This window comes from Fukomys damarensis, unplaced genomic scaffold (assembly GCF_012274545.1).
Source record: "Fukomys damarensis isolate Sample0158 unplaced genomic scaffold, DMR_v1.0_HiC HiC_scaffold_11, whole genome shotgun sequence".
NCBI classification, from domain to species: domain Eukaryota; kingdom Metazoa; phylum Chordata; class Mammalia; order Rodentia; family Bathyergidae; genus Fukomys; species Fukomys damarensis.
The window spans coordinates 5,230,869-5,251,119 of NW_022900923.1; the positions used below are offsets into that span (position 1 = coordinate 5,230,869).

Consider the following 20,251-nt stretch of genomic DNA (forward strand, 5'->3'; position numbering starts at 1 on the left):
CCACCTGGCCTTGGCCGCTCAGGGCAGGAAGTCGCCGCCCCCACCAACACTTCTGAGACTTTTTCCTTTATTTTTTTTAAACGTTCATGGTGTTTAAAATAATTTTTTTTCAAGAAAAAATAAAATTTCATAATCAAATCATAGAAGAATAACAGTAGTTATTGTAATACTGTGCATTCTTGTCTTCAACTTATAGTACAAGACATAAGCCGAAAAGATTCCTACAAAAAAGAAACAAACATAATAACATAAATCTTTCTTTTCAATCGATGAGTCGTACCAGTGAAACCAATTAGCATATATATTGAAATAGTTTTAAAACAACAGAATTTGTGGGGAACCATAGGAACGTCTCCCTGTTTGGTATTTATCTCACTTCTGTTTTATTCTTTCTTTGGGTTTCTTGCATAAGAGAAACTGGTGTTTGAGCTCATGCGTCTGACTTATGCCACGAAACATCATGACATCGAATTGCATCCGTTCACCTACGAATGCCTAGAGTTTGTCTTTATGTAGGGCAGAGTGGTGTTCCTTTTACTCTGTTAGCCTGCTAAACTTTATTTTTTCAATTCTCTCTGGTTTTCCTTTTTTTTTAATTTAATTTTTTGTTTGTTTGATTGGTTGGTTGGTTTGCTTTTTGAGACAGGGTCTCACTATGTAGTTGAGACTGACCTGGAACTCACTGTGTAACCCAGGCTGGTCTCGAACTCACAGCGATCCTCCTGTCTCAGGCTCCGGAGTGCTGGGATTACAGCCGTGCACCACCACACACCTGGCGTTTGTTGTTGTTGTTGTTGTTTTGTTTTGGGTTTTTTTTGGTACTGGGGATCGAACTCGGGTCCTTGTGCTTGCAAGGCAGGCGGCGAAACAACTGAGCTAAATTCCCGGCCCTAATTTAATTTTATTGGTACATTTTAGGTATATAATATAATGACATTCATCATTGGAAATTTGCGCCTTTACATAGTCCATCTTGGTTCTCGTTTTTTCCCCACTCTCCTGCCCTCCCTTCAGCCCCTCCACCCCTCCCTATCTACAAAGGCTTGTTTCCATTTGTTCCTTTTCTCATATTAATTCCATTCCCTTCAGCCTCCTAAACTTTAGAGTCAAATATCAAGACATCTTTCTTTCTCTTTGTTTGAGACAAGCTCTCCCTGTGTAGCTCACCTGGTCTAGCACATGGAATCCTCCTGCTTCCGCTTCCCCACTCGTGGCCGGACCACCTGTTCCTAACGGCCTGGCCCACCTGGTTTCAGGTGGCAGAGGACAGGATCGGTCCAGAGCAGGTGGCTCGGTCGCAGGCCGTGTGGGGACCTGTGGTAGAGGCAGCTGTCCTGGGGTCCTCGCTGCTGTTCCACGCAGTGGAAGACCTGGGGATCTTCTGTGAGAGCTGGGTGATTTTCCGAACACTCCCGAGACGCCAGACCCCGGCCCTTCGGGGACTCTTGATATGGTGAGGAGGGCGCAGAGTTTCTGAGTGAAAAGGAGGCGTGATCGGTGCTTTCTAGTTTGTACAGTGACCTCAAGACTGTTCTGAGGAAGCATCAGAGAGTTTGGCATAAACCTTTGGGGGCACATTTGGTGTTCTCATGTTCCTTAACTTGAAGTATAAGTTTGGGTGTGTTTCTCTCTCTCTCTCTCTCTCTCTCTCTCTCTCTCTCTCTCTCGCTCTCTCTCAAAAAAAAAAAAAAGCCGTATGTGCATGGGGATAATTATGACATTTTAAAAGTGATCCATGCACAGCTGTGTGGACAGCACTGCTGTTCATCAGAGCTAAATCTGGAAGCAGCCTTCGTGTCCATCAACAGATGAATGGGGAAAGAGGATGTATTTATACACGATGAAGTACTACTCTGCCGTGAAGAAGGATACACTCCAGCCATCTATTGGAAAACGGATGCACCTTGAGACCACAGTGTTAAGTGAAATAGATCAGTCACAAGAGCTTAAAACATTATGTGTTTTCTCTTATATGAGAAGCCCAAAGTATAAATAAAAGACAATAGAAAATAGGGAGGTGGATCTTTCTCAAAGAAGAAGGAGATCAAGAGATGGGAGGGAGAGGAGAGGAGGGGATGAGAGAAGGATTAAAGATGTGTTGTGTATGTGCCCCGACTCCACACAAGAAAGGCAAACTCTGCGTACTGCAAAGCGAGCTAAACATAAAGGAATGAAACATAAAAGTTACAGGTACACCAGAAACTATTCATCCATATCATAGAGCCCCAGCGGTACCTTAATGTATTGTTTCCTGTTTTTGTAGACTGTCCAGACTGTTTAGAAACCAACCAAGCAACCATTAAATCAAGAAAGAAAGGGACAGGGAAAGGAAAACAAGAAGAGTCGGGTCACTTTCAGAATGGAAGAAACCTTTAACACTGGACAGTAGTTTTCTTTCTTTCTCCATTTTAGGACATTTAAAACAAAAGTGCGCAGATGACTTCCTGTGCGTCCTGAGAACGCCGTCCCACACCCACGCCACGCAGGCCGTCCTGTTGTCTGGGTGCTCCGAGCAGCACCGTTTGGGGCTCAAATGCTTCTTTTCATTCCGTCTTTTTGTTTTTACGGTCTCAGAGCACAGAAGCAACAGGGAAGGTTCCGAGGGCAGAATCTGTGCACTGGCGTGGGTCAAAGGCGTCCCTGGGTTGGGTGGGGATGAGCCGCGGAGGCCGGAAGAGGGAGCTTTTCCTCCTGGAGTAAGTCAGGGAGGAGACTGCGGATGTGCTGAGCAAGACACGCGAAGCCGATCTATCCCTCCTGTGTTTCCGTGTGAAGCGTGTGGTTTGGGAGCAGCCTGGACCCTTCCTGTCGCAGAGAAAGGCCTGCGGGGTGCCGTGCGGTCCTGTAGCTCCCAGGGGGGCTGTGCCACCCCACGGTGCGCCTGCCCCTTCTCACCTCGCTGGTCTCTGCAGCAGAGTCCAAGCGCGCCCTTCAGCGCACCCTGTGTGCTCGGACCGTGCTGCGCTCCGCTGTCCTGTGCTGGACCAGCGGGGTCCTCCTGTCACTGAGGGCCCCGCCCCCAGCCTGTCCCCGGATCTGGGCTCCTTCGTAAGTGCTGAGGACGCAGGCCTAGCCCGGCAAAGCCGCTCTCTGGAGGATTCACTTTAAAGCACTTTTAAACATGTCCCTGCCCTCAGCTCCCGAGCCAAAGCTGCTGAGCACTGTTTTTCTGGTTCTTCTAAGCCTTCATTATTCAGTTATTCCTAAGAGGGCAAAGGCCTAGGTTTCATTTTATTTTATCGTATTGTTGTTATGTTTAGTAGTTTGAGACAAGGTCTTGCTCTGCAGTTCAGGCTGGCCTCGAACTTGCTATGTACCCCAGGCTGGCCCTGAACTCCTTGGTGATCCTCCTGCCTCAGCCTTCTGAGTGCTGGTCTTACAGGTGTGTACCCACGCCTGGATTCCAGTTTCTTTGGAAATACAGAGCACTCATACAGAATGGAAGGATAGGGCAGTGGAACCCTAACCCTTAGGAAATTACTAGCAATACTCCTGAGGCAAAATAAATTTCTAAGGATGGTTGAAGAAAATGCAGTAAAAAGAGTTTCATTTAATGTTCAGATTCCTGCTCCCTTATCCTGGTTTTTCCAGGAGTATGGCATCATTAACATTTCTGAGGAAGGTAATGGTGAATATTCTACTGACACACCTGACAGCACTCTTATTTAACCTCGTGTTAAAAAAGTAGCTGCTTTTATTCTTGCAAATAAATGCCTTTATACTGTTATAGTGATGATTTAGCGCAACAGCGTGCCCAGGCGGGTCTTGAGTGCTGACGCCCAGGTTTTACACCTCGGTACGAGCAGTTCCCAGAAGTTCTGAGGGCTGGGCATCACTGGAATTAGCAATGGTGAGAAATTGGGGTTGGTTCTGTCCTGCACCCCACGAATGCGCTATTTAATGAGGAGACGTCAGTCTTTAGAAGCGTAATCAACACACATCCGTGTTCGCCAACTGTGATTGAATCCCGGATATCTCATCTTGGCTGCGGCCCGGGCAGCCTCTGCGCTGATTTCTTCTGAGGGCTGGGCATCACTGGAATTAGCAATGGTGAGAAATTGGGGTTGGTTCTGTCCTGCACCCCACGAATGCGCTATTTAATGAGGAGACGTCAGTCTTTAGAAGCGTAATCAACACACATCCGTGTTCGCCAACTGTGATTGAATCCCGGATATCTCATCTTGGCTGCGGCCCGGGCAGCCTCTGCGCTGATTTCTCTGCGCTGCAGGGCCGCGGGGGCCTGGCACGGACCGGGTACCGTCTGGGCTGCATCACCCAGGGCGCTCATTCCGAGTTCGAATCTTCTTCCGTTCTGTGCTTAGCATCTCAAGCGCGCAGGTGTCACCATAACCGATGTAGGGGACATAAATTCCTAGCGGTTTAGGGTTCATAACATTTCCATGGGTCTTGATTGTGTGGGATGAAGGACGCGGGTCAGTCGCAGATGTCGCCGCCACGGCCGCCGAGCTGTCAGCGCGCGTCCACCGAGCGGGAGGGGGCGGCACTGCCGCTTGGGTCATTCTCGCAGCTACAACAGCTCCATTTCTGCGTCCGTCCTGTCAGAGCTGGCCTTGCGGTCCCCCAGCAAACTGATAGTTTTGCACTGTGGGGTTTATGACTCTATGTGTCAGAAAGACAGTAAGGGTCATGCACAAATTCTTTAGTCTCCAAAAGAAAAATCCCAGAGTGACAGCCCAAGAGTAGAGTTTGGCTTCTTCTTCTGTTCTTTTTTTGAGACAGGGTCTTGCTGTGTAGTTCAAGCTGGCCTTATATAGCCCAGCTGGCCTCAAAATCTCAGCGATCCTCCTGCCTCAGCCTCTCCGGTGTGCCGAGACCACAGGCCTGCACCGCCCTGCCCAGCCAGTGGCAGTAGCAGGCATGGCGTGTCGCTGGGGCAGGAGGCGTGTCGCTGGGGACAGACCAACTTCCTGGCCTCCAGAGTCTAACACCTCTCTCCTTCTGACTTCGTGTCCTAGGTAACATAGAATACAGCTGCCCTGCCACGAACGAGTGTGAGATCACGAAGCGCAGACGCAAGTCCTGCCAGGCCTGCCGCTTCATGAAGTGCCTGAAAGTGGGCATGCTCAAGGAAGGTAAGGTCCACCGGCCCGGCCTCAGGCCTGGGGGCTGGGGTGCTGGGAACCGCACAGGGGCCAGGGCCACTTGACATCAAGGAGCAGGCACCCGGGAGGACCCACAGGGCACCGGATGGTCCTGCCCTCTGGCCCACTGCAGTGCGGAGGAGAAGCAAGATGAAGGCGGGACTGCTGACTCGGTCTGCCTGCGTTTCCCCTGCTCACGAGGCTCAGAGAGCTCTCATGTCACCGTTGTCACTGTCACTGCCCTCGTGTGCCTTGTCCTTTGCTGATTCTGTCTCTGGACTTCTCTCCACCACAGTTTCTGGTGTGATATTAGAGCTGCTCTGCACTGGGGATGAAAAGGGCGAACATAAAATAGGAATGGGGCTGTGCATCCCATGGCAAACACGTTGCCTCCACTGGCGGAGGGCATAACCGGGAGGCAGGACTGGAACACAGGACTCTGGATGCCTCTCAGAGGTCCTGAGGCTTTGTATATTTCAGTGTGTCTCGTGAGGTGCCCGTTGCATCTGAGGTGGAGATAAAAATGTTCTTTCCTTGGAGGCAGCGGCTCTCCACCTCATTCTTGACTTCTTTGTGTCCCTGTGCATGTGTGTCCCAGAGGTGTGCATTGTACGCTTGTACCGAGGCTTCTGTTTCTCCCGAAAAGTCACCAGAGCTTAAGATAAATGTAATTTTATGAAGAAACAAAGGAAAATGTGGTAAATTAACCTGAGAGAAGCCTGTAATCCCCGTGCTTCTGGGAGGCTGAGGCAGGAAGATTGCAAGTTTGAGTGCAGGCTGGGGAATTTAGGGGCTTAGGAAGACCCTGTCTCAAAATAAAAAATGAAAAAAAGGTCTGGAAATATAGTTCAGTGTGAAAGCCCTGGGTTCAATCCCTAGTACCAAAAAAAAAAAAAATAATAATAATAATAATAAATAAATAAAATAAAGGAAGAAAATTAGGTTAATGAAATATTTAAATGTATAGCTTTTATGACATCAAAGAGATAGGTTTTGTTCCTGGGATTTACCTTGTAAGAAATCTGTAAATTTTGTTGTTACTGGAGAGCATGTCTTTTGGCCTTCTAAATCCAAGCAGACCCTGGATGAGCTCACCAGAAATATAGTAGTGTGAAAGCCCTGGGTTCAATCCCTAGTACCAAAAAAAAAAAAAATAATAATAATAATAATAAATAAATAAAATAAAGGAAGAAAATTAGGTTAATGAAATATTTAAATGTATAGCTTTTATGACATCAAAGAGATAGGTTTTGTTCCTGGGATTTACCTTGTAAGAAATCTGTAAATTTTGTTGTTACTGGAGAGCATGTCTTTTGGCCTTCTAAATCCAAGCAGACCCTGGATGAGCTCACCATGTTGGACAGGACTGTGGGTGACAGTGAAATTGCCAGATCTCCTGATCTTACCCAGTTTCTTGCTCCAGATTTTGCTGCCCTGTGGCCATGACATAGGAGGGCAAGTAGATCAGATTTTTGTCTGGAGCACGGAATTCATGCCAGGTTTATCCGCTCTCCTGTGCCGAGCAGGAGCAAAGGAAACCCTCTCAACCCTCTGAGAGCTCGATGCCTTCAGTTTGGTTCTTCCCTTGAAAAAGAGCCACAAACAAACAAACATAAAGCCTAACAATTAACATTAAGAAAAGACGACCAAGAGACATAGTCAAGTAAAAAATAAACAAATCGTTGGTTTATGTGTCCATGGCAGGGAGCCAGGGGAAGGCCCGGTGCAGCTGTGGGCTGTGCTGGGGCCAGGGCGCACACAGGGCAGTGAGGCCCTGGATTCCACCTGCAACACCGACAGAAACCAAAATAAAGAAAAGATGAAAAAGAGGCGGAAAAACACCTTTTGCCCTATAGCCTTTGGCACTCTGGATTTTTTAGTTAACGTTTTAAACTCATATTTTGTTTGCTAAATATTTCTTTTGCTGTGGATCCTATAGATGGAACCTAGGCCTTTTTCTTTTCTTAGAATTTCACTATTGTTGCCCAGGCTGGCCACAAACTCCTTGTCTCAAGAGATCCTCCTGCCTCAGTCTCCCAGGTAGATGGAAGGGAGCAGGGGTGTGCTGCCACGTCGGGCTCCTTGCTGAATATTTGAGGCCCTCTCATGAGACAGGCACTGTTCTGGGCTCCAGCAGTCTTGGCAGTGAAAACGCTGAAAGAACCACTTTCCCAGATTTATATATGCACAGTAGTAAGCGCACATAAGTTGGTAAAGTGTTGGATGTTTTCGCACGTGCTTACAGCACATTTCGATCCTGTCCATCCCTCCATGCCCCTCCTTTTCCATTCCTTCCCCAGCCCCTGTACATGTCTACCACTCTCCCCAAAATGACCATTTTTGACAAGGGCAACCTCACCCACCCCACCCAACCCAGGTGACGCAGACGGGTTCTTTTTCTTGCAGTGATGGTGAATGGTTACTTTGTCCGGTGAAAAGCTTTGTCCTTGCCACAGCTTCAATCCCGTAGGAGAATAACCAAGGAGACCTCATTCAGAATGTGGGCTCTGTGCCGACCACCTGACAAAATAAACAGCGTAATTCGGGGTGTGACACGTGTTGGCCGATCCACTTTTATTTTCTTTACGTTTATGTGGCTGCTGAGGTTGGGCCGTGATTTGGGCTAAACCTAGGCACATTCGCAGAAACCTAACAAAGAGTGGTTTCAAACTTGAATGTTGAGAAAAGTTTAAAAAGCAAATCAGTTTGTAAGTGTGCTAAAAGTAACTGTCATTGCACACATTTTGCGTGTCCTAGATGTGGACTTTATTTTCTAAAAAATAAAGCACCCGGAGATCCTCCATTTGTAAGGCAATGGGAGTTCAGATCACTTTGATTCCCTGGGTGTCATTTGCTGAACTGATTGTCTTTCTGGGTTTAGGGAGGAGGAAAAAGAAAACATTTCCGCTGAATAGCTTTTCCCATTGTGAACAGGGTCTCACTATGAGTTCAGGAGCGCAGGCTGCCCGGGAACTCACTATGTAGCCCAGGCTGGCTTCGAACTCACAGTGATCCTCCTGCCTCTGCCTCCCGAGTGCTGGGATTCCAGGCTTACCGTGGTGGTTTCTAACAGGAGTAAACTAAAGGGCGGTGAGAATGGAGGGAGAGAGGGAGGTCTGGGTTTGAGCACCTGGGTCTGAGTAAAGGGCAGCGTTCGTGGGCAGTTCCTACCTCTCTGGTCTTGCTTACCCAGCCGTGTCTCCGAGGCAATCACTGCTGTTTCTGATATTCTCAAGTGCTAGTTTATTTGTCTTTACTGCCTTCGGTCCACTTGGATGGCACAACATCTGTTCTGTGACCCCCCCTCCTCGCTCCTCCAGATAGAAAAGATGAGCTGTTTTTGAGTAAATAAGGAATATTTTCTTTGCTTTTGTACCTAAGAAATGCATTGCAATATTGATTTTGCCCTGCATACAAATGCACGATTACGTGTGGCCATCTCCTTGGCTCCAGCCTGGCTCTCGGAGGCTGGAGAGAATGATACCATCTTAAATGGGCCTTTATGGATGCACAGGGATTTCGGCCCCGGGCAGGATGTCAGATATCGGGACGCAGTAAATCTATTCAAATGTAAACCTGTTCGGTTCAATTACCGGTCCATAATAAAATTTGCTGCTACAACCCCCGTGTTGACCGCAGCGGTCCATACAGGCGGATGGAACAGCGGGGCTGGAAATTGACAGGCAAAAATCTATTTAAACAAAGAACCACATTAGCTCAAGAATCTGAAATGAAATCAGATTTCAGCAGCTTTGATGGGAACCCTTCTCCCCTCGAACGGGTATTTTGATTCAGCTCCGCGCCAAGTCCGCCCCAGATAAAGCGCTGCCCGGGGGATGAAGAAGATTTCATTAAAACAGTGGTTTATGGAAAAGCGGAGACCTTTGTTGCTTGAGAAGTAGTGACCGTTAGTTATACTGACTGGTTTTGGAGTAACCGAGGCACAGCGCACTGAGAATACTTGTGTGGTTGGTGGCAGCGTATTCCAATTGTATCCGTCTGTGCAGAACTGCACTCTTATAAATTAGGCCTTCTCGTTGGCCCGCACAGGGATCATATCTGAACGAAGTACGCTTCTTCCCTATTTTACCGATACAAAAATAGTTTCCAGGGGAAGGAAAAAGAAAAAGACCCAACAAAGAATGTGTGCTGGGCAAAACGACAAGATGCTAATCTACGATAGACCTGAGAGGTGCAGGTGAGCAAACAGTAATTTGTCCAGAGGCTGGAGGTTCAGAGCTCAGCACCCACAGATGCCCTGGTCTCTGTGTCTGCCCCGCGTGGTTCCATACTGCACCGCGGAGAAATCCATCTGTGACAGTGTATCTGCTCCCAACACCCCTTCCAGTTTCTCCAGGTGTTGCTTATTTGAAAGAAAAAACATGAACTCATCAAGGTGCACCTATAAATCTGCCCTAGATTTATTTTTATTTTGACCCCTCTCCTTGGTTATTTAAAGGCTGTGGTTGGACATCCTGGTTCAGTTTTCTCTCTGTCAGTAGCAAACAGAGACGTTTTATGAAAGCAATAATTATTTTACGTAGGTGTAGAACTCACTGGTCACAGCACTGAAGGACGTTCTGATATTTACTGGCACAGTGGTGTTCCCTATGGCACTCGTGTTTTCCTCTCACATTTGCAGGTGAGTGAAAGACATACATTTACACACAGGCGTGCATTCCCTGGCAAGCCAGACTCCCTGCAGAGGCAGGGTGAGGAGACAGCACAGTTCAGACAAGGAAGGGCACTGGTTACTCTCTTTAACCAAACTGTCGCTCAGCCCTGTGACCCAGAAAATGATCCCATCAGCTAGGCGTGGTGGCAATACCTGTACTCCCAGCACTGGGCAGGCCGAGGCAGGAGGATCACTGCGAGTTCAAGGCCAGCCTGGGCTACAGAGTGAAGTGAGTTCAAGGCCAGCCTGGAATACAGTTCGAGACTCTATCTCAAAAATAGAGAGACAGAGACAGATATCAGTGATAGGATTTGCAAGTTAAGTGTGAATGGCATGAGATTCTGCAGGGGCCAGGGTACTGCTCATTGCTGCAGTGCTTGCTCAGGATGCATGAGGGCTTGGGTCCATCCTCGGCTGCCAGTAAACACACAGATACAGAGCCCCTTACTCAGATTGCGTGCGTGGCAGCCGTGGAAGGGCTGGGTCCACGGTAGCCACAGTCACATTTCAGGGTCAGATGGACCAGGCTTCAAGCCCTGTCCCTAGGTCATCTCCCTACCTGGACGAGGCATACATCACTCACTCCTCCTTAGCCTGGGAGTTCGGGGAGACCAAGGTTCCCGGGTGCATGCACACTGGGGGGGGTGGAGTCTGAGTGTCACGTGCACCCCACACCACGTGACCTGCCGGATCACCTGACGCGAGCTCGCGCCACCTGTGTCACCCTTCAGCGAGGGCTCTGACCCTGCAGGAGCTTTCCCGAGAGCCACTGGGCTAGATCCCCAGCCCCTTTCAGAGGGTATTCAAGATGCGCATCAGTAAGGGAGGAATTTTTTCAGAAATCTCATAAGAAAAGTGGGTTTTTGATCCTGACCTGAAGGCAGATGTTGAGAAACAACCACACAGAAGGGGAAGAGGGTCTATGGCCCAAGTAGAGGTTTCCTCTCACACTGCGGGGAAGAATGCTTTAGCTGCATAGAGGGTGACCGCTTACTCCTCTGTTCCGAAATGGGGAGGAGGACGAGGGGAGCCCCAGAAACACCCCTAGAACTGAAGTGAGTCTTAGTCAATCTCCGTGCATGCAGAGCGAGCTGCTTCTGCCTGAGAAAACAGGATGCTTCCTTTTAGCTTTTAATTCTCATTTTTCCGCTACTTAGCGCTGAGGTTTTGAGCGAGTCCATTTGACCCCAAGTCTCCATTTCCGCAGAGCAGACCTGAAACGGTACAGGTTTTATTTTAACCTGGTGCCAATCAGTGTGTGGCCTGAGGGACCCCGAAGGAGGGGACCTGTGGAGCTTTGGGCCGGACCTGCAGTGCCGGCTGTAGTTCAATGGGCATGGAGAGGGAATTGCGCTATTTGGCGAATTATTTACTGTTTTGCGGATCAGGGATTAAACGCAGGGCCTTCACAATGAGTGGCATCTCCAGCCATTGATGGGTGGGCTGATGATTGATCTACCAGTCAATGAAGATAGCGTCTTGTTAAGTTGATAAGTTGCCCGGGTTGGGTTTGAACTTGAGATCTGCCTGCTTCTGTCCCTGCCAGAGCGCTGGGGAGACAAGTGTTTGCCATCACACCGAGTCTGGCATTTTATTTGAGCTGACCATTCTTTGAGTCCTTTTCACTTTTCTAGAAGATCAAGAACTAGGTTTGGCTGGGGATTTAGCTCAGTGGTTCGGTGGCCTGCCTTGCAAGCGCAAGGACCCGAGTTCGATCCCCGGTACGAAAAAGAACTAGGTGATTTTTATCAAAGTCGACAGAAGTGAGCAGTGGAACCGTAGAGCAATTAATAGGCATTTGTATACTTTGGGAGTGAAGTATTGATTATATATTCTGCCTGTGTGTGGAAAACTTTCCTCCTGTATTTCTCCACACTTCCTACTGTCTTTGGTCTACATACTCAAGTACAGTTTATATAGTTTTAGTCCCGTGGGCTTCTAAAATTGCATCACAGATGGCCAGGGTTGTGGCCAGCCGAAGTATCGTTACTTTTTAAAAAGGAAAAGTACTGACAACAGAGAAGCACATGCTTATATATAATTTTAAATGCCTCCTAAATACTTCCTCTGGGGAAAATGTGCCATTCAAATGAATAACATAATGGTGGATTTTACTGACACCTCTATTTGATTTTATTGATTTCTTATTTGATTTGACCTCTTTAAAGTATGTGGCTGTTACAGGGGTGATCAATTTTGAGTTTGTTTTTTTTTTAAGACAGGGTCTCACTATGTAGCCCAGGCTGGCCTCAAACGCACAGTGATCCTCCTGCCTCTGCCTCCTGCGTGCTGAGGTTATATAGGAGCGTGCATGCCACCACGCCTGGCATTTTTCACACTTTAAGGGTCTAAATATAGGAGCACAGAGTCTCCAGGAAAGCAGTGAGGCAGCAGTGTGGATTTGTGAGCCCTCTCGTTCTGGACAAACTAAAAGTGGAAGCTGAAAATGAGCAATGGAATAAGTCGCTGCTCATCATAGAAAGGTAGAGGGTTTCACTGTCCCGTTAAAACTCCACTCACGCCAGGCATCGTAGGGCGCACCTGTCACCCCAGCACTTGGGAGGCTGAGTCAGGAGGATCGAAGCAAGTTCGAGGCCAGCCTGAACTGTACAGCGAGACCTTGCCTCAAAAAACCAAAGAGAAAGAAAAAACTCCACTCATGATGGAAATGGGACCCTGGCTGTTGGCTTCTCATTAGGCAAGGAGAGGAACCCAGGGTTCAGCTCTGGTGCCTGCCTGGTCCCTGTGTCGCCGGAGCGAGTGGCTCTGGGCGCCAGTCTGAGGACAGGGGAGGCTGAGGGGCCGGGGGAGGGGCAGATGCGGTGGCTTGGAAGGCAGAGGTGTCCCTGGGACACTGAGTGGAAGCTGGGAGCTCAGCACGGCAGGAGCAAGACGCTGACTTGGTGTGTTTTCATTTGTTTGTTTTGAGGTACCAGGGGTGGAACCCAGGGCCTCACACATGCCAGGCAAACACTTCACCCTTGAACTACACCCCCAGGCCATTTTCAACATTTTATTTTAAGACAGGGTCTTCCTGAATTGCTCAAGCTGGCCTTGAAGTTGTGATCCTCCTGCCTCAGCCTCCTGGGTAGCTGAGGTCACAGCTGTGCACCAGGCTGCTGGGCTAGCACTGTCTCTGAGGCTCGTCTGTGCCAATCGAAAAAACCCTTTGGCTCCGCAAAGGTCGGCCCCAGAGAGTCACGAGTGCAACAGAAGGTGTTCAACTTTTCTCAGACTTGGGGATTGATAGGGATGAGCTAAGGTTTCAGAGTAGAAGAAATAGGGGGAAACGCAGGGAGAGGTCGCTCGCCTTCTTCCACTGTTAGGGAATTCTTAGTGTAGAGGCCCTGTGTACTCTGAGAATTCACTGTAGTCATTTCCAGTCTTTTTGAGAAGGCTCTGTGTGTGTGTGTGTGTGTGTGTGTGTGTGTGTGTGTGTGTGTGTGTGTGAGAGAGAGAGAGAGACAGAGAGAGAGAGAGAGAGGGAGAGAGAGGCACCACAGATTATAGGTTATTCATTCAGCTTCCACCACTGTTCTCCAGCCAGTTGTCCTGAGTCCCCAGCAAAGAGAAAAACAATCCCTGAGCTCTTGTGCAGCAGCCCAGCCTGAGTCTTGATTTATAGACAGCAGAGAGAACTCGGGGGTTCTGGGCTTTCCCCTATCAGCGGGAGTGGAGAAGAGCAAGTTACTTCTCTAATTACCCTTCTGCTTCAGATTTCCCACTTTAATAAAATGGCTATTTAAATGCAGTAGCTTTTTCTAGGTAGGGTCACACACACACAAAAACAAAAACAAAACCTGAAGCTACTCAGGTCATTAGGAATGAGTAGATTTGTTTGTGCTTATTTAAACAGCCTGCTCTGTGATTTACACTGACAAAATCGCTTTTGTAAAAACCTCTGAAGAAGGCATCGCCAAGGTGATTTTCTCCCCTTCTCAAGTCTAATATGGTGATGCTACTGAGTCAAAAACAGAAATTACAGATAGGGAGATTTGGGTTCCTACTGCCTTCAAAAAGCAGAACAAAGAAAAGGAGAGAGCGCTAATGGTATTCAAGGGAAATATTTCTGCGCTAGATGACAGCTAATAGAACTGCCTTGACCCCACTGGTATTTCTTGCACTCTGTTGTAATACTATCCGGAGAAGTTCCCTCATTAATGCAGGGAATTAAACAAAACTCCAAGTTATAATATGAGCGATAGCAAGGAGCATATTTTGTGAGCTGTGCCTTGACATTTGGCCACTTGGGAATGTATTTAAGGTGCCGCAGAAAGTCATTCCGTGGACAGACGCTGCCTTAGCAGATGGCGACTTCTTCTTATTTTGTTGGTACAGAACTGCAAGTGTCTGTCCGCAGGGAATGGCCAAGATTTTGAAGGTAAGGCTAATAAGGTATCCCTGAGAGCTTAATATGCATGAGGGAGTCGGCCATGCACTACGAGAGGAAGAGAGAGGGAGAGAGAGAGAGGGAGAGAGAAGACAGGGAGACAGAGAGGGAGGAGAGAGATGTGTGTGTGTGTGTGAGTGTGTGAAGCCCTACAGGGAACCCACTAAGGAAGATTTTGGTCCTCGGTGGCTTTGCCCAGGGTAGGAGGAGACAGGTCTGTAGCAGGCACCCGGATCCCTCGCCCATCCTCTGCAATTGCCTCATACAGGGCTGCTTAGCGAGCTGTAGGGACCGCCTCTGTGTTCGGCGTGGAGGGCCCCGGGCCTATGGGTGCGCAGAGCGCGCCCCTGTGGGACTGCTCCAGCTCCGCCCTTTCCCTTTGACTGGAAACTCAGCCGTGTGCTCTGAGTTCGCCTCTTAATGTGCAAGAGGGCTTGTGCTGTGTTGGAGGCCTCGGGTTCCCCGGCTGGGAGAGACATGCGGGGAGCGAGCTCAAGTGTGGCTCGGGATGGGGCTGGAGGCCCTTTCTCTTGACACCCGACTCGGAGATTCTTCGGATCCCAACATAAACTTCAGAATAACTTTTTCTATTCTTTTCTTTTCTTTGGCGGGGGCGCGGTGCTGAGGCTGCAGCCCAGGCCCTGGCATGCTAGGTGAGGCTGTTCCACCGAAGCCCCTGGGCAGCAGACGGTGCCAAAGCCCAGTTGCGGTAGACCAGGGGAGTAAACGTTCGTCGCAGTCCTTGTTCACTTCCTGCGGGTCCTGCCCCAGGGGTCTGTGTCCTTGTCCAACAGCGCATGGCACTTTATTAAATTTAAATCAGAGCAGAGAGGAAACGTTTCCTTGTGGCAAAGTTGACTTCCCTGGGTATTTGTAGGAAGCAAACTTAGGGGCCACGTTCCTGTCCAAAGGAGTGGTCTCCACTCATGGACTTGAGAACCACCTGCCTCAGTGGTTTTGAGAACATGGCCATGTGGCCACCGGAACAGTCTTGTTTTATCCATTTGGTAAATGGGGGAAATTAAACTATGAATGTTTTCATGATTCTGCATTTCATGGTCTTATACCATGGGTCTTAGTTAGGAGATCATCAGTTTCTCATGCTCCTGGCGTCCTGAAACAATCTTATATATTTATATGTGCTATTATACAGTTACAATGTAAATACACTTATGAATTATGTTATGTTTTGCTTTACTGCTTATATTTTTCTACTCCATTGTAATTGTTTTCAGTTTGTATTTTTCATTAGTACAGTTTTAAATTATATAATGATTATATTGTCTACGGGGAGTTGGCACATGTAGAAACACATGTCAACTTAATATACCTAAAATATATATGAATTGTGTGTACTGTGTACTTATGGCATGCTTTTACAGTCGCAGTTGTCTGGGACGCGGGGCCCTGGTCCCAAAACGCGCACCACTTGTAGCACCGAGACTCTTGTGTTTTCCCCATCGAGCTTATTGGTACATTTCCGGTCTACAGCACAGTCACCTTCACCACTGGGATCCTGTACCTTTACGTGATCCATCTTGGTTCCTATTGCTTCCCATCCTCATGGCCTCCCTTCACCCCTCCATCCTCCCCTATTTACAAAGACTTTGTTACCTTGTTTTCCTTTTTTCATGTTTTTGCTTTCCCCTTATTTCCTTTCCCCTACCCTTCCCACTTTCCCTACACCTTTAGCCATTTTCTTCCTATTTCATATCATCAGTTATACCATTTGAATCTTATTTACACTTTTAGTTTTTCACACTAGAAACTTTGGCATTTACACGTGTGCCCTATTTATTTTACTTAAGAGCATAGCCTCAACGTGCATTCATTTAGCTATAAATGTCATTAGTTTCTCATTCTTTATGGCTGAGTAGTATTCCATTTTATTAAAAAAAAATCTCCTTTATCCAATCTCCAATTGATGGGCATTTGGGCTGTTTCCAAGTTTTAGCTATTACAAACTGTGCAGCTATAAACATGGGTGTGCATATATCACTGTGATATGATTCTTTTAATTATTTTGGTAAGCTACCCAGCAGAGGGCTAGCTGGGTCAAATGGGACCTCTAATCCTAGCTCTTTGAGGTATCTCCATATTGATTTCCACAGTGGTTGCACCAGTCTGCACTCCCACCAGCAATGGAGAAGGGTTCCTCTTTCCCACCAGCATTTGTTATTTATTTCTTGATAGCAGCCATTCTTTCTGGGGTGAGGTGGAATCTCCATGTTGTTTTCATCTGCATCTCTCGAATGCCCAGTGATGATGAACATTTTTTCATATGTTTATTTGCTGCTTTTACTTGTCTGAGAAGTGTCTGTTCATTTCAGATGCCCATTTTTGAATTGGGTCTTTGTATTTGATGAATCTGATTCTCTTTAGTTCTTTATAGATTCTAGATAGTAGTCCTTTGTCTGAGGAACAGCTGATAAAATTTTTTTCCCACGTTGTAAGTTGTCTCTTAGCTCTGTTGGTGGCTTCTCTTGTGCTGCAGAAGCTTTATAATAGGATGAGATCCCATTTATTGATGCAGCATTGAGACTCTTTCAGCCAGGTCCCTCCTCCCTCTCTGCGACCGTGTCCCAGGGGCAGAAAGCCTACAACGACCAGAAGCAGCTTTTCACGCCCCTTCCCTCCGGCTTTAATTACACTGCTATCAAAAGTTAACCATTTATTCGATCGTGGCTCTCATCATCCCTGTTTGTGAACCTGAAGCAGGAAGCTGGCATCTCTGACATCTCCAGTTTTCACTCTTCTTTGCACTGCACAGGGCCCCCGCGGATTGAGCCCCTAGCTTTGGCCTTCGGTGGCTCCGTGCGGACCATGTGGGCAGTGTCCTCCCACCAAGCCCGGACAGCGATTTCTGTCTGTTGTCACCAAGACGTGCATATGTGTCCCTGAGGCCTCTAGACTAAGACACTGTGCTGAGATTCAGGGCAGAGGGAGCTGGCACTCCGTGGAATAAAGCCTGCTTGCAGAAGCCCTCCAGGTGGTTCTTCTTCTAGGTCCCCGGCCTTGTCAGCTTTCTGGTTAGGCCCTGGCATTTTCTCCTCCATCCACAGAAAGCCTTAGACGTGGCGAAGGCTCTGAAGCCCCTCTGTCCCTGTCCCTCTTCGCCTTGTGAGTAGAGGAGCCACCCAGCCGCTCCCCCAAGGCAAGCTGTCTGCGAAATAGCCAGCCAGCTGGCCGGGCCGAGGTTGGTCAGTGATGAGAGACAGGCTGGGTTCCAGGTCTACAGAGCACTCCGGGAGAGTAGGTCAGCGGCTTCCCCAAAGCCAATTAGCTGGCAGCAGCCTGAGAGCCAGGCGCTGGCCAAATTCCCCGGGCCTGATGGCATGGTGGGAGCCCATCTTTGGCCTTCCTGGCCAAGCGGGCTGGACCGAATGGCAGATTGTGCTGTGCGAAAGCCAGGCCAGCTCCGTGGCAGCCACGGCAAATCTCAGGGACCTGCCAGTCCTCCTCAGCGTCACCCGCTCAGCCCAGGAGGGCCTCTCAGGTGTGAAGGGCTTGGGCTCCGTCCGCAGCAGGAAGCCATTCACGCCGCCCTCCTCCTCCTCCTCCTCTTTCTCCTCCTCCTCTGGGTGGTAAAGGAGACATCAGTGCAAGTCACACATCCCAAGTCAGTGGCCTGGCCTCACGCACCCTTACCCGGCCCTTGGGGTTTCTGAGGCAGCATTGTAAGTTCCCCGGGAGGAAGAGCCTCTTACAGCCTCTTGTTCCACAGATGACCGTGAGACGGAAGGGACCCGTGGCAAAGCCCTCTCTTTGTCTGTTTCTCTGAAGATCACATTGAGATCACAGCCTCTTCTTCTCCGTTTCCTCTCAAGCGTTACAGTTTCATCTGCTAAGTCCTTTCTACACGGGCTGCTCAGTCCTCACCGCCGTGCCTGGACCCTTTCTTACCAGGGCTTTTAGCTAACTTGGGGAGGGGTGGGGAATGTGAGAACTAGAATGTGTAAAACTGGGGTAGGAAACATTTCCCAGCTTAACGTAACACATGATTTCACTAGATCTGGTCTCGAGCCAGTCACCCCTAGGAAGCCAAGTCTTTCGCCTGCGCCCCATCCTCATAGTAACAAGTTTTCCCCTAAGGCCACCTGAGCCCTCGTTTAATGGCGTCTCCCTGGGTTGTCGGCTCACATTCACCAGCGGAGGTCTTGGAGCGCATGCGCCATTCTCCTGTTTCTGCGTTTCGGTGCAGAATGCCACTGTTTGGTTCCGCAGTTTCCTCTAGAGCCAGAGTCTTCCCACCTCTGAGTCCCCGCTTGGAGGTTCCAGGCTTTATGGGCTTCTTCCTCTTGCCCTGCTGGCCCATGCCCATGGCCCCTGTGCTCCCCAGACATTTATCTCTGTGCCTATTAACCCTCGTGGGCATCAAAGTTATCATAATCATTCGTATACTTGAAGCCAATTAAATGGCAATGACTCTGACCTTAGCCAGTCTTAGCCTATTATCAACTCAGGCATACTTTGGAAATATTTTGGAAGAAAACTGAATTCTTGCCTCATGGGTTGGCCGGTATAAATATTTCTGTCCTCCGCCTCCTGGATGGAAATGTACTCCAGTCTCCGTATGGCCTGGAGGTAGGGTGAGATGATTTCCCCAAGAGCTGTTTTCCATTTTCCTGGCAATCCAAGTATTGCATAGGTGTCAGTTCATCTCCTTCTCTTCAACTACCCTTCATTCACCCATTCAACAAGTATATATTGAGGGCTGGCTTCGTACCACTGACTCTAGAGTGGCACTAGAGATTAAAAGCTAGAATGGTGAAGCTGGGCCTGGTGGCACATGTCTTTAGTTCCAGGTAGCTGGGAGGCTGAGGCAGGAGGATCCCTTGAGCTCATGAGTGCTTGATCAGTCTGGGCAACAGAGTGAGACCCACCTTCTGGTAGAAAGAAGGAAAGAAAGAAGGAAGAGAGAGAAAGAAGAAAGGAAGGAAGGTGGGAAGGAAAAGAAAAAAGAAAGGAAAATAAGAAGAGAAGAAAGAAAGGAAAGGAAAAAGGTGGCCGTGTTGAGCGAGTGCTGCCTTTGCAGTTTGCGATCTTTCCGCGCTGCACAGGTCTGACCACCCGGGCCTCTTTCCTGCTTCACCCAGCTGTGCACACGACTGCACGTTTCCCTGCGCAGGAAGGAGATGTATAGACCAGCAGCCAGGGCCCTAGGGACAGATGCATGTGTGACGCCCCTGAGCCCTTGAAATGAGTCTCACACAGCCAGGAACTAAGTTCACCTTATTTAACTTCGTTTAAATGAGACGGCTCCGCGGGGCCACCCCCCAGGCCGCGTGCACCCACTGCACAGCTCTCTGCGCTGGCTGTGTTGTCTCGAGCAGGTCATTTACCTCGCCGAGCCGGGCCCGTGAAATGCAGTGATAATCATCCGAGGCCAACGGTGGCTGTTTAAATATTCATACTACAGTGAAAGGTGCACGGCTGTCCAGCCCCACAAACACTGATCCCGCCGTCCGCGCCACTTCCCAAAGCGGCTCTGGACGCCTCTTTCCGGAGTGTTTTCTCAAGATCAGAGCCTGATGTCTCCACCCGAGAGGAAGGCAGACTGTCGAGCCACGGAGGGGTCCCCATCGTCCTGTCCAGGCCTGGCACTGCCTGACTTCCGGCGTGTCCCCAAAGTCACAATGGCCCTGAGAATTGGTTCAGGACACGGAGGCAGCCACAACAGCGCCACTACACACACTCAGAAGGAGACTGCAGAGCGGCTGCAGGGAGAGGCAAGAAGGGGGACGTCAGGAGCGAGGGGCAAGGCTGGGAGGATTCGTACCTCGTGCCTCTCGCTGTAATGATTTTTAAAATGAAGTGGTTCTGCACGTTCTGGGTATAACACCCTGCGGTGTCAGGCAGTGGTGTCAGGCAGTTGTCAGGGAGTGGTGTAATAACATTAATATTAGTAATCGTACTTTTCATCACATTGTATACCCACGGCACAAGATCCGAGGCTTAAGTGGGGTATTATATGTGACGTCAGGTGCAGTACCTGTGAGAAAACAGTACGTAGTATTATTCATTTTTAGTATTTTGTTCTCAATACGAATCACGGAGCAAAGCATGAACAACTTGAAAACAGAC

General features: G+C 48.8%; 1 protein-coding gene across 3 annotated transcripts in view; it reads left to right on the top strand.

Moving 5' to 3' along the window:
- Esrrg (estrogen related receptor gamma) overlaps positions 1-20,251 on the top strand; it is a 203,283-nt gene that overhangs the window by 48,755 nt on the left and 134,277 nt on the right. For all 3 annotated transcript variants that reach the window (XM_033762038.1, XM_010642514.2, XM_010642515.2), the window contains exon 3: positions 4,977-5,093. In XM_033762038.1, the coding sequence (XP_033617929.1) occupies positions 4,977-5,093 (117 nt within the window). The remainder of the gene's footprint in view (positions 1-4,976; positions 5,094-20,251) is intronic.